At 36.0% G+C, this 13,913-nt stretch overlaps 1 protein-coding gene across 1 annotated transcript; it reads right to left on the reverse strand.

Moving 5' to 3' along the window:
• Positions 1 to 9,810: 9,810 nt before the first annotated feature.
• Positions 9,811 to 13,913, reverse strand: LOC139718515 (lactadherin-like). Its single transcript, XM_071629988.1, has 5 exons — positions 13,868 to 13,913; positions 12,226 to 12,330; positions 11,578 to 11,907; positions 10,373 to 10,695; positions 9,811 to 9,981 (listed from the first exon to the last, which is right to left on the reverse strand). The coding sequence occupies exons 1-5, from the start codon at positions 13,911 to 13,913 to the stop codon at positions 9,811 to 9,813; spliced, it is 975 nt and encodes a 324-aa protein (XP_071486089.1).

The following is a 13,913-nucleotide window of genomic DNA, read 5'->3' on the forward strand; positions in this document are numbered from 1 at the left end:
TTTCGGAGTAGTCGCTACGCAACTCTTTGCAAATCTCGGTGTGAAACCCCGTTTAAAGGGTAAAATGCATGCACATGAATAGAATAAGCACATGTTTTCTTGTCCTTGCATACACTACATCTCAGGATGAATAACGACTAGCTGTGATAGTGGAATTTCTCATTTCATTTCATTTCATTTATTAAGTTTCCACACAAATCATACAGTCTTGTATTTACAGCATCCATCCATAACAATGTAAAGTAACACATTATTATAAGTTCAGTACATATACAAATAACATTTACATAACAAAAAATCAATTCAAATCAATCTCAAGTACATTACATTGATAACGGATACAGTTGTGTGTGGTAGGAAACTACATAGAAGCAGATGCTTGTGAGAGTAGATTCCCCGAAAGAAATTCAAACGCAGGCAGTTACACTCACACACTCAGTGTAGTCTCTGCACGCACGCAAGTACACCTGGACAAGCGTGTGTGCACACACATTTACACACAAGGAGAAGAGAATGAGAAAGAAGAAGAATATGTAATAGAGCATTCAAACTCTTGCCATTGTTCAGGACCATTGTCTGGGTGTTAAGCACATACACCCACACACACCAATTGACCCCTGTGCAAAATTAAAGTTTTGTACAGGGGTTGAAAAAGAAGCAAAATCTGAAGCCTAACTTAAAACTGATTTATGGTTTCATTTTTTAAATACCTCCAAAAATATTGTATTCAGCTATTGTTCATATCAATGCCAGTGTCATCTGATATATATTTTGTGAACTATTAACGATCAAAAGTGGAAATTTTTTGTAACACCTAATATTATACGTTTGTAATACAGCTGTATTATTGTTTGCATTTGTATTTGACATAAGACATTTCACCTTCTTATACGAGTTGATTATCCGTCTTTGCGATTATTTTGTATTATTTGGATGTGGAAACAAATAAATGACATGACATGAAATGAAATATAAATTCTGCAACATTTAATCACTTCACACTCATTAATAGACAGGAAATTGCCATTTCAGTACCTTTCATATTACGTGTCACAACTTTTGATATGACTACTACTCATGACATGTTTGACATAAAGTTCAAACCCAGAGAATGTAATTTACATATCCTATGCTATCTGTTTCTATTACACAATATTCAGCACATATTTTACATAATTTTTTGTCTCCTTATGGCATTTTTTTTCTTTTTGCTCAAACAGCATATTGCATACAGCATATAACAGCATAGCAAGCGCAAGTTAACATAAAGCTTGTAAGATCTGCTTCACTCATTCACTGCTCGCTGAATAATAGATAAAGAATTGTCCTCTAAAGTACCGCTATAGCGTCTTTCACAACATCATAATTACTATTTATGTAATGCCTGACAGAAAATTCGAAACAAGAAGTCATTACATTCTCTGACAATTTTTTTTTTCAGACAGCGATTCTGCAACCTATATAGGCGCAGATATTTGCATTCAATAGTTTTATGATGTATGCGATACCACCTTTTTTCTTAGTTACAAAGAATTTAACACAATTTTTACATGATTGTATATCTACTTATTGTAAGTTTGTTGCTCAGATATCGTGTTGTCAAGTAGTGTAGCAAGTGTAATTTAAATATCCTATACTAGCTGCATCATTCCTTCACTGTAATGACTGCGTACTAATTTAAAGACAGGGAACTGTCATTGCAATACCACGCAAACATCAAAAAGTTCAAACCAGAGCAAAAATGAATTTCATCTTCTCAGAGTTTTTTTATCTTATTTTAAGAATAGAGATTTTTCAACCTTAATACCCGCAAGAAAAAAGAATATAGGTTTCGCCATTTTAAAACGCACGTGATACTGATTAAACTTGTTTTAACAACGCGAAAGTCAATCCATTGGTTTGTATAATCTTATAACAGTTGCTTATGACGAATACAGTCAGTGTAATCAGAATGATCAGTAGGACACAAGAGACTTGGAGTATATTTTCGTTAGAGTCTACTATTTAACAGCAATATGACAAACTTCAAGTCATTTTAATAGGGATATGATATAAGCACACACACATGCACACATTCCCCATCCGGCCATTCCAGAATCATAATTATATCATATTGCAATTATTTTTTTTATTATATTGAGTTCTCGACCATTTTACTTGCTTACCACAACGGGTTTTGCCAAAATGTATTCTCTATACTCTGGTTCAGCCAGAAAAATTTGGGAAAGTTATTTTGCTCCACCATAATCATGGCCTGTTACGTCACTCACAATTTGATATTATGAGTACTTTCGAAGAAACACGATATCTGATCTAAGTGGCAATTGGCCACTCAGTTGTCGAACATATATATATTTGAAAAATGCATTAGAAAAACACAGAGAGTGATGCCAGTAAAAGGTTCAATGGTCAATAACGATAAGATATAGTGAGAAGCATGGCAGCTCCATGGTAATAGTTGGCAAGAGCGTATATTATCACCAATGAATCTCTTACCATGGTGGCATTACGGTTTCAAGTCAATAACCATATTTTTTGTGGAGGACGAGAGTTAAGTGAAAATTAACCAGAGAAACTGTAAACTATGATCTAAATAAACCTCGTAAACTTTGCTGCATGTAGTTTTGTTCCGTTTTAAGTTCATTTATTTTACATTGTTCTGAATGGGGAGGAAATGGGAAAAACAAAAGGTCGTATACCCATAGGTTGAAAGATTATATGAACTGAAAAATAGTTGTATCAATGATATCAAAGTGATATTATGATGCTATAGAAATTGATTTGATAACATGACAATGACAGACATGCAATTATTTCCATGTATAATGCTACAGAAATTCAAAAATTCATAGACATGAAAAGAATGATTTGATAATTAAAAAAAAATAAAAATACAATTTCATAATGAAGGATCATAGGCGAGAAAACATAATCGTTCCAAGTCCACTCCACAAAAGAGTGCATATCCATAGAATTCCATGTTTGGCCGATTGAGTTGTCAACAAAGGACGTATACGGACAAAAACAAAAAACAAACAAAGGAGACAATACGAACAAATAGATAAAACAAATTAATTTACGCGAGGGATCATTATACAAAGAAGTCATCAAATCTCATGTCCCAAAACTTCGACTCTCATCGATGGATGGCTCAGGAACGTGATTGGATGGAACCTGACGTAACGCGCCCTCACCGGTTTAGGTAGTAACGAAGTCACGTGGGATTCTCTGTCATAATTAGCTGGGTACACCTTGGATGATATCAATTCAATTCAATTCAATTAATTTATTTTCATTCTTCTTTTTTTTCTTTCAACAAAAACATAATACAAGATAAATCAGGTATCATACATCATAAACAAAAAACATTTCCCTTTGCAATAAACAAATGATATCGATAAACCTAAAAGCGCATACTGGCCCCCCCCCCCAAAAAAAAAAAAAATACAAAGTCATGCTTCAGTTGAAAGAAAAAAAGGAAGATAGAATAGAGAGGTCAACTAAAAAGCAAAGCTTGTAGATTGTGAACCACTCATAAAACTTATGAATTACTTATTTACAAACACTTGTGACAAATATGATATACGACAGGACGGGACAAAACAGAAGAAACACAACAACATGACACAACTTGCCAAAATAGATGAAAAGTATGGAAGGAAAGAAAGAAAAAGAGAGAATGCCTACACGCTGAACAAGGGAAATGGAACAGGGGATGGTAGAGAATGTGCTTCATAGAGTTGGCGCTGATTGTGATGGCTACTTCTTTACGTAATAATGAATTCAGTGATTGAATGATTGGTGAGTGGATGATAAACCCTGAGGTTGACGAAACCTATAGCTAAGGAAAAAAATATCACACACACACACACACACACACGCACACACACACACACAAAGACTCACTTTTGCATAATAGTCAGACCGCAACACTAGAGATAATGAGGCAATAAGGCAGAAACATGGGATTTCCATGCATGCAGACTTCTATGTCCACTTTGCATTATATTTGACGAGATGAGACACCGGTTTTTTTTTTTTTTTTAAATTGCAATAGCTCATGATCACAATGGTTTGTGTTCAAAATATGAGCATGACAGCTGATAGGGGACACTTCATTTTGAATGACATGTTTGTTTGGTGTTTTTTTTTTCAGGTTTACAGCTGAAACATTGATTGAATAATATACTATGATTTCATTTCCATCATTATACAGCACTGTAAAGAACCACCTATATCCTTTGATCTCATCGACGCCTGTTTTTTTTTTCGAGTATTCTAAATGGGTCAGAAACCAGTAAAATATCAGGTAGATGCAAAAAATGGCCGCGGACTTTTGCATTCGGTTTTTGATTGGCATATGCCTTGGAAAACTGGCATAATTCTTTTAAAATGTTCTTTCATATCAAAGTAATTAAACTGATTTCTTAGATATACTTGAGATTTTAAAATATTGTGATCCTACTTATTACATATTTAATGAGCATTCACTCATGCATACACGTATTGGCAAAGAAAATAATCTTAGGTGAGACTGTTTATGTAAAGTGATCATATGATGTTATTGAAGAAGACGTCATTACCTGCCTTTCGAACAGGGCAGAATATTGTACACCAAGTTCTGCAAAGTTAGTTTATGATTCTTATTCTCACTGCAATAAAAAAAAAACCACCATATAATATAAAGGGTGTTCTTAAAGAAATGCAAAGGTCAGCTAGTCAAGAATATATAATTTATTCTTGTGGAATGTATGCCATATAAAGTAGTAACTAATCAGTTACATTTCAGTTTAACATAAGTTTTCATCGGTTTAATTTGACGCCATGCTTGCGTCAACATTGATGGGGATCACAGAATTAGGGTCCTTCGAAGGTGAAGGGTACAAACCTGCTTTTTTCAAGTTTTGGTTTGTAAAGTACATGTATCCTTACAAAGTGAGTGAGTGTCATCAACTGCCGGAGATGTGATTTCCAGAGGAAGCTCAACTTTTCGAGGTTGCTCCTGCAAAACCTTGTTGGCATAGAAGCTGCTTTTAGCATGGACGGGAAAGTGAACACCCACAATATCGTGGAATATGCGGCTTCAGGACATCCAATTACGACGTTAACATGAGCAGACAAAGATGGGGTGTGTGGGCTGGCCTGTGTAGAGGTTGCCAAATGATTGGTCCACTTTTCTTCAACAGAATCATGACTGGTAGCATGTACTTAGATTTAATCAATGAGGACATTGTGCCCCAGCTGGAAGAAACTTTGAAAGGTAGGATCGAGGACTGTTCCGGCATCTTTGGTGGGTAAGGGTCTACAGAATGGTGCTGCAGCTCACCGTCTTCGAGCTGTCCGTTAGACGCTGGTATACTTTATTTTGCTAATGCATAATAGCCCTTTATCTTAAGGTGAAATGGCCTCCACGATCTCATGACTTGACATACTGTGACTTTTTTTTCCCCTCTGGGATACCTAAAGAGCAGGGCATTCACATTCCCACCACCTGGTCTGGACAACTTGAAGGCGCGTATTCGCCATGAGATGGATGTTCTTCGCCATGATCCCGCAATGGTTATCGAGCAGTGCGAGACATGCAGCTTCGATCACACACACTTTGTGTCGACAGGGGAAGGGGACACGTCGAAGGTGTTGGTGCATATAAGGTAAGGGCTGAATAATGTGCTCACTAGAGATTGGAAATTAACAGTCAATCGCAAAATCTTAACAGAAAGGAAATCATTTTATTAAAAATTGGTGTGAAAAAAAAAAATAAACACACGATGAAACCAAAAACTTATAGAAAAAGAAAATGGTTTCGTACCTTACAAACCAAAAAACTTGAAAAAAAAAGTTTCGTACCTTTCACATTCGAAGGACCGTAACTATGTGATCCGTGACAATGGTGACGCAAGCAAGGTGTCAAATTAAAGCGGATTAGCCACTTTGTATTTTAATAAAAATTCTATATGAATAAACCATATATCCTTGACATAGCTGATCTTTGAACTTTGGTTACTTTTTGGAACACCCCAAATTTTTGTTTTCAGTTTGAATTAAAAACATATTCGCCTCGGTATTCTGAGGTTTGACAGCTCATACTTTGTTATTTTTCAAGTAATTTCACGCGTATAATGGGTATAAAATAACCGCATGCATTAGTTTTGACAGTTATTGTGCAAGTCGAAAATACAAACTACATGAACTACCTTTCGTCCACGGGAAATCGGGTCGATTGCAAAAGCCCATTCAGTATCATCTAGGGACATGGATATGTACATAGACGTTGCCCATTGGTTGTATGTTGGTCTGCCTTGGGTAACAACACCTGTGACCACGAACACTTTCCCGAGGTCAATCTAAATTACCATTTTTTTTTCAAACATACAAACAAAAGAAAGTACAATTCACATGAACAAAAGGAAAAGCAAATGAAATTGACCGAAAATACACGTCTAGTCTTATTCATCAACAAACATTCCATTACGATACTTTCCAATTTCAGTCAGTCATGTGAGTTTGTAATTCTTCTTCTGATGATAACAATTATTTTTTTATGCAGCGTTTAGCTTTGAAAACTACAATTTTATATTTGAATCAAAATGATGAACGGGTCAGTCGTAATTGACATTCGAGACTATACAATTTGGCTGTTGGGTGTAAATGTATGACCTATGCTCAGAGGAGACAAGCATCTTCTCATTTTCGAAATTGACCAAATCGCCAATTAACTTGCAAAGAATGACGTCATTGTGTGTGAATGTTTTCCGTCTCAGAATAATGAATTTCATTTGGAATGCGGATTCTAAAAGGATTCGAGAAGTTCAGATTGACACGGCGCAAATTTCTAAAAATATTTACCATTTCTCTTTGATCAGGGACAAATCACAAGGAATCCACCCTAGAATTCCCCTCTACCAATCCACAGCGAAGGTTATGTATGTTACACTTGGTAATAAAGCATTTTCATCTGCTGCTCTGAAACTGTGAAATACTGTGGAATCAACTACTCCAAACTCTCAGCAACCAGCAATCTCTCATCGTCTTCAATAACTTCTAATTTCTCACTTGTTTCATGTTTGATTCACAGCACATTTCAAGATGTATGGTGTTTTAGGGTAAATGGGCTTTATAAATGTTTCATTATTATTATCATTATTATCATCATCATCATTATCTATATTCTATTGTTTCTATCATTATCATTAAATATCCGCTGTGTAGATATTTGTATGTATGTGTGTGTGTGTTTGTATGCTTGCATAGAATACTTTTTTGATGTTTGCTTTTGCAACAGGTTTAGACTCTTGATGTTGTCCACTCTGTACATGTTTTCGGGATTTGTCGTCATATATATTAGGCTCTGCTTTCCTGTCAAGTTCCTAATCCTTCCTAACTTCTGGCGATTTTTTTTTTATCCGTTGCAAGCATGCTTTTACCTCCTATATATATATATACCGGGTATCCCAAAAAAAGCGGAACGGTGGATTTTCAGTACCTTGCGTTCTAAAAGTGACATATTTTTTTGACATCATTAGAAAGAGCATCTTCCGCAGAAGACCATGATACCAAAATCAGTAAATTTGGTTCAGTACTTTTTATTCTACGCCAATTTCTGTAAATGCAGTCATTTTCAATTTTTTGCGACTTATGAGATAATAATTTGGGTGCGAAACGCGTTCCATACGGTGAATTGTGTAAGCTCGTTGATCCATGTCAACAAAAGATAACGCTTTCATATTGGGCGCGCACACACACACACACACACTGTTTTTTTCCTGGCCCGTGCCCAATGTGAAAGCTGTATCGTTTGTTGACATGGATCACCGAGCTTGCACAGTGTTCACCGTATGGATCGCGTGTCGCGCTCAAATTATTATCTCATAAGTCGCAAAAATCCGGCGAAATTTGACAATGACTGCATTTTCAGAAATTGGCGTAGAATAAAAAGTACTGAACCAAATTTAATGATTCTGGTATCATAGTCTTTTGCGGAAGATGCTCTTTCTAATGATGTCAAAAGATATATAACTTTTTAGACCCCAAGGTACTTAAAATCCACCGTTCCGCTTTTTTTGGGACACCCGGTATATATATATATATATATATATATATATATATATATATATAGGTGCATTTGTGTTTACCTGCAACTTCACCGGTGCATTTTTTTTTTTTTTTGCTTTTCGCTTCAATTGCTCTAATCAAGTAGTGGATGAAAAAGAAAATGAAGGTAAACGCTAAATGCTACAATACTTGTTAAGAGAACCCGCTACCAGTTTTTGTCTCGTGAAAGTAAAGGGAGTAACCGATTCTTACTTTCAGCCACTTGTCTTGATCAGTAGGTTGTGGTGTCCATGCTTTCGAGTTACCACTCAAATCAGGTTCTGTGTTCAGCCTGCCATGCCGCGCCAGTGTAACGTGGTTGTACGTAGAAGAAGACGACATGCTGGCATCAGGAATCCGACCATCTTCGACCCCGAGAGGGACGCCCCGATCGAGTGGACAGAGCTCGCTATCGTGGTCAATGGCGGCTAGAATCAATAACCATTAGCCAGTTCACTGTTAGCTCAATTCAGTTATGTTTTTTTTTTCTCAGTTGGTAAGGCATTTAACTACTTTTTAAAGTAGCATAATGCACAAGCTTGCCTCACTTAACTAGCTATGGAACTACTTCAAAGCAAAGGGCGAGCTTGCGTGTAACCATAGACCAAGTGACCAGAAAGGGTCATCAATAAATTGCAAATTCGGTAAACATTCATGCCACTGTTTTTAGCGTTAACGACCTTATCTATTAGTATACCAAGTACGAGGCACGGTTGCAAGGCGGATGGGCTCAAAAGCACCATTTATAGCGATTGCATGACCATTTTTGTTACATTAAGGATGGTTATCCCAGTGATGTTAAAAACTAACATGCCTGATTATACAAATGACCTTCTAATTACCATGTACAAAGTGAAACTGTGAGCTCCATTATCATGTCAATGTTTGTTCACAAAAATTGTGCCTCATATGTCGATATCTTTATTTAGCGAATGGCCTCATAAAGACGAACATACAGTTTCAGTATCTATACCTATGACGTAAATTGTGGTAATTTAGCTGATATAAGATTAATTGCCTTTCTTCGAAGCATGCATATATTGTTATTTGTATATCTACATATTATTTTGTTATTTTCTTAAGACTTGGCAACCGGAATAAACAATAATAAACAAAGCAAACAAACAAAACACAGAGACCATCGCACAAAGACTCAGTTACGCAAACACAGCTACGTAGTGAATACACGGGTGTAAGATTTTCAATGTAATCCAGAGTAAGTACATGGAAATGCTGCACAAATAAAAATCGTCATAAGCTGTATTTCAAACATCTGTCCTCAATCAAAGCAAAGAGTTTAGAAAACGTGGAATTAGCGTGTTTGTGTGTGAATGTGTGTCAAATCGTGTCTTAATGTTTACCTTCATTTCAAAACTAATATGCCTTCCCCCTACAGGTAAAGTGAACCACTTCTAGCAAACTTTTTAAGGCATTCCCATTACAATTATGCCAACAATTAGAATCTGTAATACATTCGTATATGCCTTCTACGGTCAATCAATTTAAAATGATGGACTTGTTTTTTCAATCTACACGAATTTTGACAGACTGCCCAGCTGGAGGAAGTGGTTCTGTTAAAATTGATATACACACTATTTGGACGCACACACACCTTCAAAACAAGTGTGTTTTAACATCGCTGTCCGGTTTCGACATAACCATCGACAGAGATGGGACCGTGCATAAACTGTTATGAGTGTGTGTTTACACGTCTAAAATTCAAGCATATCTACCGCTATCATCTTGCAAAGGTCCATAGCCAATCAGCTCCAGTCGGAGACTTTTGTACCGGTAGTAAGTATTTGGATGGAGTCGAATATATCGCGCAGTCATGGCTCTCCTGAAGTAGTGTCTCACTTGACTAGTCCTATCATAATTAGCCGGGAATACCTTCGATGGCAAAAAAAGTTATGAAAAACACTAGTGAACAAACGGCGACAATTTATAAACAATTACTTTAAAAAAGGTATCTGTTAAGTTCATACAGTGAGACGAACTCAAACTAGCTAGCTGTTCACACGAACGTAAATTTTAAATCATGAATATTTTTATAAGCATTATTACTATATCACACTATAATAACTTCGAATTTGCGATAGGTATACATGGTATCACGATAAATTGGGTTTAAAAGTTATTACCTTATCATTCATGATATTAATTTGGTTTTATTTAGAGAATCCTTCATTCGTCATCTGCATGATGCAGATGGTTATATTTGATCTCAATTTTTTGTGTGTCGCCAGCATGAACACACTGGTTTCAGAAGCATCAAACTCACCTTAACGCTGTCTGTGAAAGGATCCTTATATTCGGTCCAAACCATGCTGTCTACGCTGGAGGACTGTTTATATGACGTGACATACTGGTCATATGACGCCCTGCCCTGTGTGATTATACCAGACACCAGAAAGTTCGATCTGAACTGAACCTGTAACCACTGAGATGTGTTTAGGACGCTGGTACTCCACGAGGTGGGTCCGTTGAGACGAGCGTGTTGGGTGCAAAGGCCATCCCTGTGGCAGGATGAAGCGGTGATGCTGGAGTCTGGAATGGCGCCATTTTCGAGACCAAGAGGACTACCAGGACACATGCTGGGACTCTCTGAGGGAAAATATGAGACAAACATTCTTACCGTTAATTCAGTTCAGTAAAAAGAAAGAAAAACAAATATATATAAACAGTGAATATACATGAATGAAAATACTAGTATTATGCATATAAACGCACACATACATGTACAGTATAATTATAATAGTAATTATTAGCATTGATACTCCATTCTTATTTCTTATTACTGCCGAAGCCAGTATATCTCAAAATAACTATATTTTTACAAATGACTTGAGCAATCTATATTTAATACAATAGCTGTAAAAAAAACTTGAATAATATATTGTTTACTCAGTATTTATCTAGCAATCCACGTCCCACTCAAAGCTTTGCTTCTTAGTGGATCGCTATTTTCCATGATTGAAGTTATTTTCCGAACGCTCACGAAGTATACATGCATTGTTCCTCGTAATTATTGTACATATGTTGTTGTAATTTATTTCATATACTACATGAATTTTTTGTAAATGTTTGGACAATATCATTTCATGATATGTATACTTTCTATTATGTTTCTGATCTTCGGTGATTGGAAATAAACTATGATTGAATTGAATTGAATAGTGTATATGGAGAGAGAGAGAGAGAGAGAGAAAGAGAGAAAGAGATTCCAGATGCAATTGGTATGTGTGCGTGTGTGGATATATTTTCAATAACTTTAATAGTATTTCATCCTATAGACATTAACCTGTATGTATACTAACACATAGGACATACGGTCCTCCTCAAGTACATACAACTGCATGGACACGATGTAAACCCAAATATGATAGCTGCATATGGGGTTATCTAGACATATTTTCAAATGGAAACTGAGAACATACAAACAAACACGCAAACATAAAAGTCATACGTAAATATGAAACCTCTCACCTGAACAACACACAATGCCGATGGTAGCATTCACGTCATCATCTGTCTCTTCGTCTACCCAACAGTCGGTGATATTCGCGGCATTTGTTGGGCAACTGACCACACCCAATTTTGCGTACACATCCTGTGACGATTCGCCGTAGAGGTTCCCATTTATTGTTCCGTAAGCTCCTTGGAATCCAAGGTACTGGCAGACCAGACGAGATGCATGAGCCGTCCACCCATTTTGGTGTATAAGTCTAAACTTGTCTGGGCTGTAACGAGGTGCAAAGACGATTCTCCCTTCATTCCTGTTTCCTCCAAGGATCCTCACAGTTTCGATGAAAGTAGCTGAGAGGAGTGATCAGAAGTCCCACAAAAGAATATCTCAAATGAAATATACATAGATATGAAAACTACAGAAAGAAATCCTCGACCATGTTATTATGTAGGTTACAATTTAAAACTAGTATATGATTACAACAAAACTAACGGAACATAAAATAAATATGATACCCCTTTCTGTCACACGTTTTATGATTAAAACAAAAGATCAGAATCAAAATATCAATATAACGGAATCTACCACATGAGGTAATCTTCTGCATAAAGTTATTTAACAAGAAGATAACTAACTAAATTTACCACAAAAGAAATTCTGTTTCCCACCTTTTTCACATCGTTTGCCTTGCCAACCATCGAGACACGTGCAGTTGAAACCGTCGTCCGTCTCAGTACACTGGGACTGATGAAGACACGGGTCAGACAGGCAGGCTGTTTTCACAAGAATGTATAAAAGATACATGTTTAAACATGTACAGTATATATTTTTCCTCTGATTATTTTTACAAAGGCAACTTCGTTTTAAAATTTCTTTACTTGATTGTCTTGCAGTTGACTTTGTTTTTTATTTGCTTTTATTGTTCCAACTCCCAAGCACAAATATTTTGATGATACAGTATACAGATACAAAACAACATAACAATACAATCCATAGAACATCAGACAAGATATTTTTGTCTTGGTTTTGTTCTATAGCTGCATTTTCTCTCTCCAAGCACAATAACAAATGAAAACAAAGTGATATAGATTACACAAAACAGGGAACGTATAACATTTTAATCAACATAACAGTAATCAATTTCATAACAACAGCAGTCTGTAATAACATTACAAAGCAGCAGGTTAGGACATTCTATATTTATATGTGAACAAAGACGAAATCAATACATGGGCTCGTCATCATAAGCAGACCTTGACGTGGATGAGGCCCTACCTTATAAATACGAATATGATACAACACCAATAAACCTACACATAAAACTCTTAATCTTAACTATGTATACCAAACACGTTTTCCTCAAGAAAACACAGAAAAAAACAATGACAAAACAGTGAGTTGGTGCTTTAAAAAAAAGAAAAATATTCAACACCACTGACTACAATAAAATGGAAGTTTTTGGTAAAAAAAAAGGCTTAAAGTCGTAATCATTGAAGAGAAAAGACAATTTCACAAACATGAAATGCGAGCAACCTATACAAGCACAGCTTGAATTGTATAGGTACCTATGCAGATGCATCATTTACGTTGTATGTCAGTACAACGGTACATTAGTCTTTTAAGTGAAATTATGTTATTCTAATATAAACTCTTCCTCCTCAACAACTTCAGCAACAGCTATGCGATGAGTTATGAGGAAACAAATAATTTGACTTCACATCAATCACATCATCTTGAGCTGTTGGATAAATACCAAAGAGTACAGAGAAACAGCTTGTTAATATGGTATCGTACCAAGCTGCACATTGGAACAGTGATCGACACTTAGCACACCATAGTCACTGATAGTATGTAAAAATCCTACTTCAGATTAAAGGACTGGTACATTTTCGGTTGAGATAATTACAGCTTCAGGTTTTTCTAAGTTTTTGATGATATCTTAATTTCTTTGAGACAAAGAAAAACCTGTGGTGAAATATGTAAGAGCATAATAAAATCCTCAGAGGACATGACGGAATTCAAGGTTTATTTGTTGAAAATTGGTTTCGAAATATCTAAGATAACAAAGCAAACAAAACGATTCTAATAAAAAAAAAACGAGACCCACCGTCTATTAGGAACGCTTTGTTTTACACTGCTTGGGGATGTCTCAACCATTCTGAAACCAATTTTCATCAAATACATTTTGAATTCCTTTAACAATCGCAGGGTCTCTAACATTTCATAAAGCGGTCTGTATAGTAAAAAGTTAAGGGCTGACATCTCACCTTAACCAAAACTATATGTATGTCACCCCTTAAAGGACTATACCTGGTCTCGTGCAGATGTATCCAGTCGGGTTTTCGGGAAGTTTCAT

Source organism: Diadema antillarum, unplaced genomic scaffold, assembly GCF_040938485.1.
Source record: "Diadema antillarum isolate AM-2024a unplaced genomic scaffold, OU_Dant_1.0 scf00000095, whole genome shotgun sequence".
Lineage (NCBI taxonomy): Eukaryota > Metazoa > Echinodermata > Echinoidea > Diadematoida > Diadematidae > Diadema > Diadema antillarum.

What these genes read in the sequence shown, in the direction of transcription:
- LOC139718515 (XM_071629988.1), bottom strand. Translation starts at nt 13,913, where the DNA reads ATGAAACTTCCCGAAAACCCGACTGGATACATCTGCACGAGACCAG. An exon ending in ATACATCTGCACGAGACCAG is followed by an intron (nt 12,331 to 13,867) that starts GTATAGTCCTTT and finishes TTGTGAAAACAG; the next exon opens with CCTGCCTGTCTGACCCGTGT. An exon ending in CGGCATTGTGTGTTGTTCAG is followed by an intron (nt 10,696 to 11,577) that starts GTGAGAGGTTTC and finishes ATTTTCCCTCAG; the next exon opens with AGAGTCCCAGCATGTGTCCT.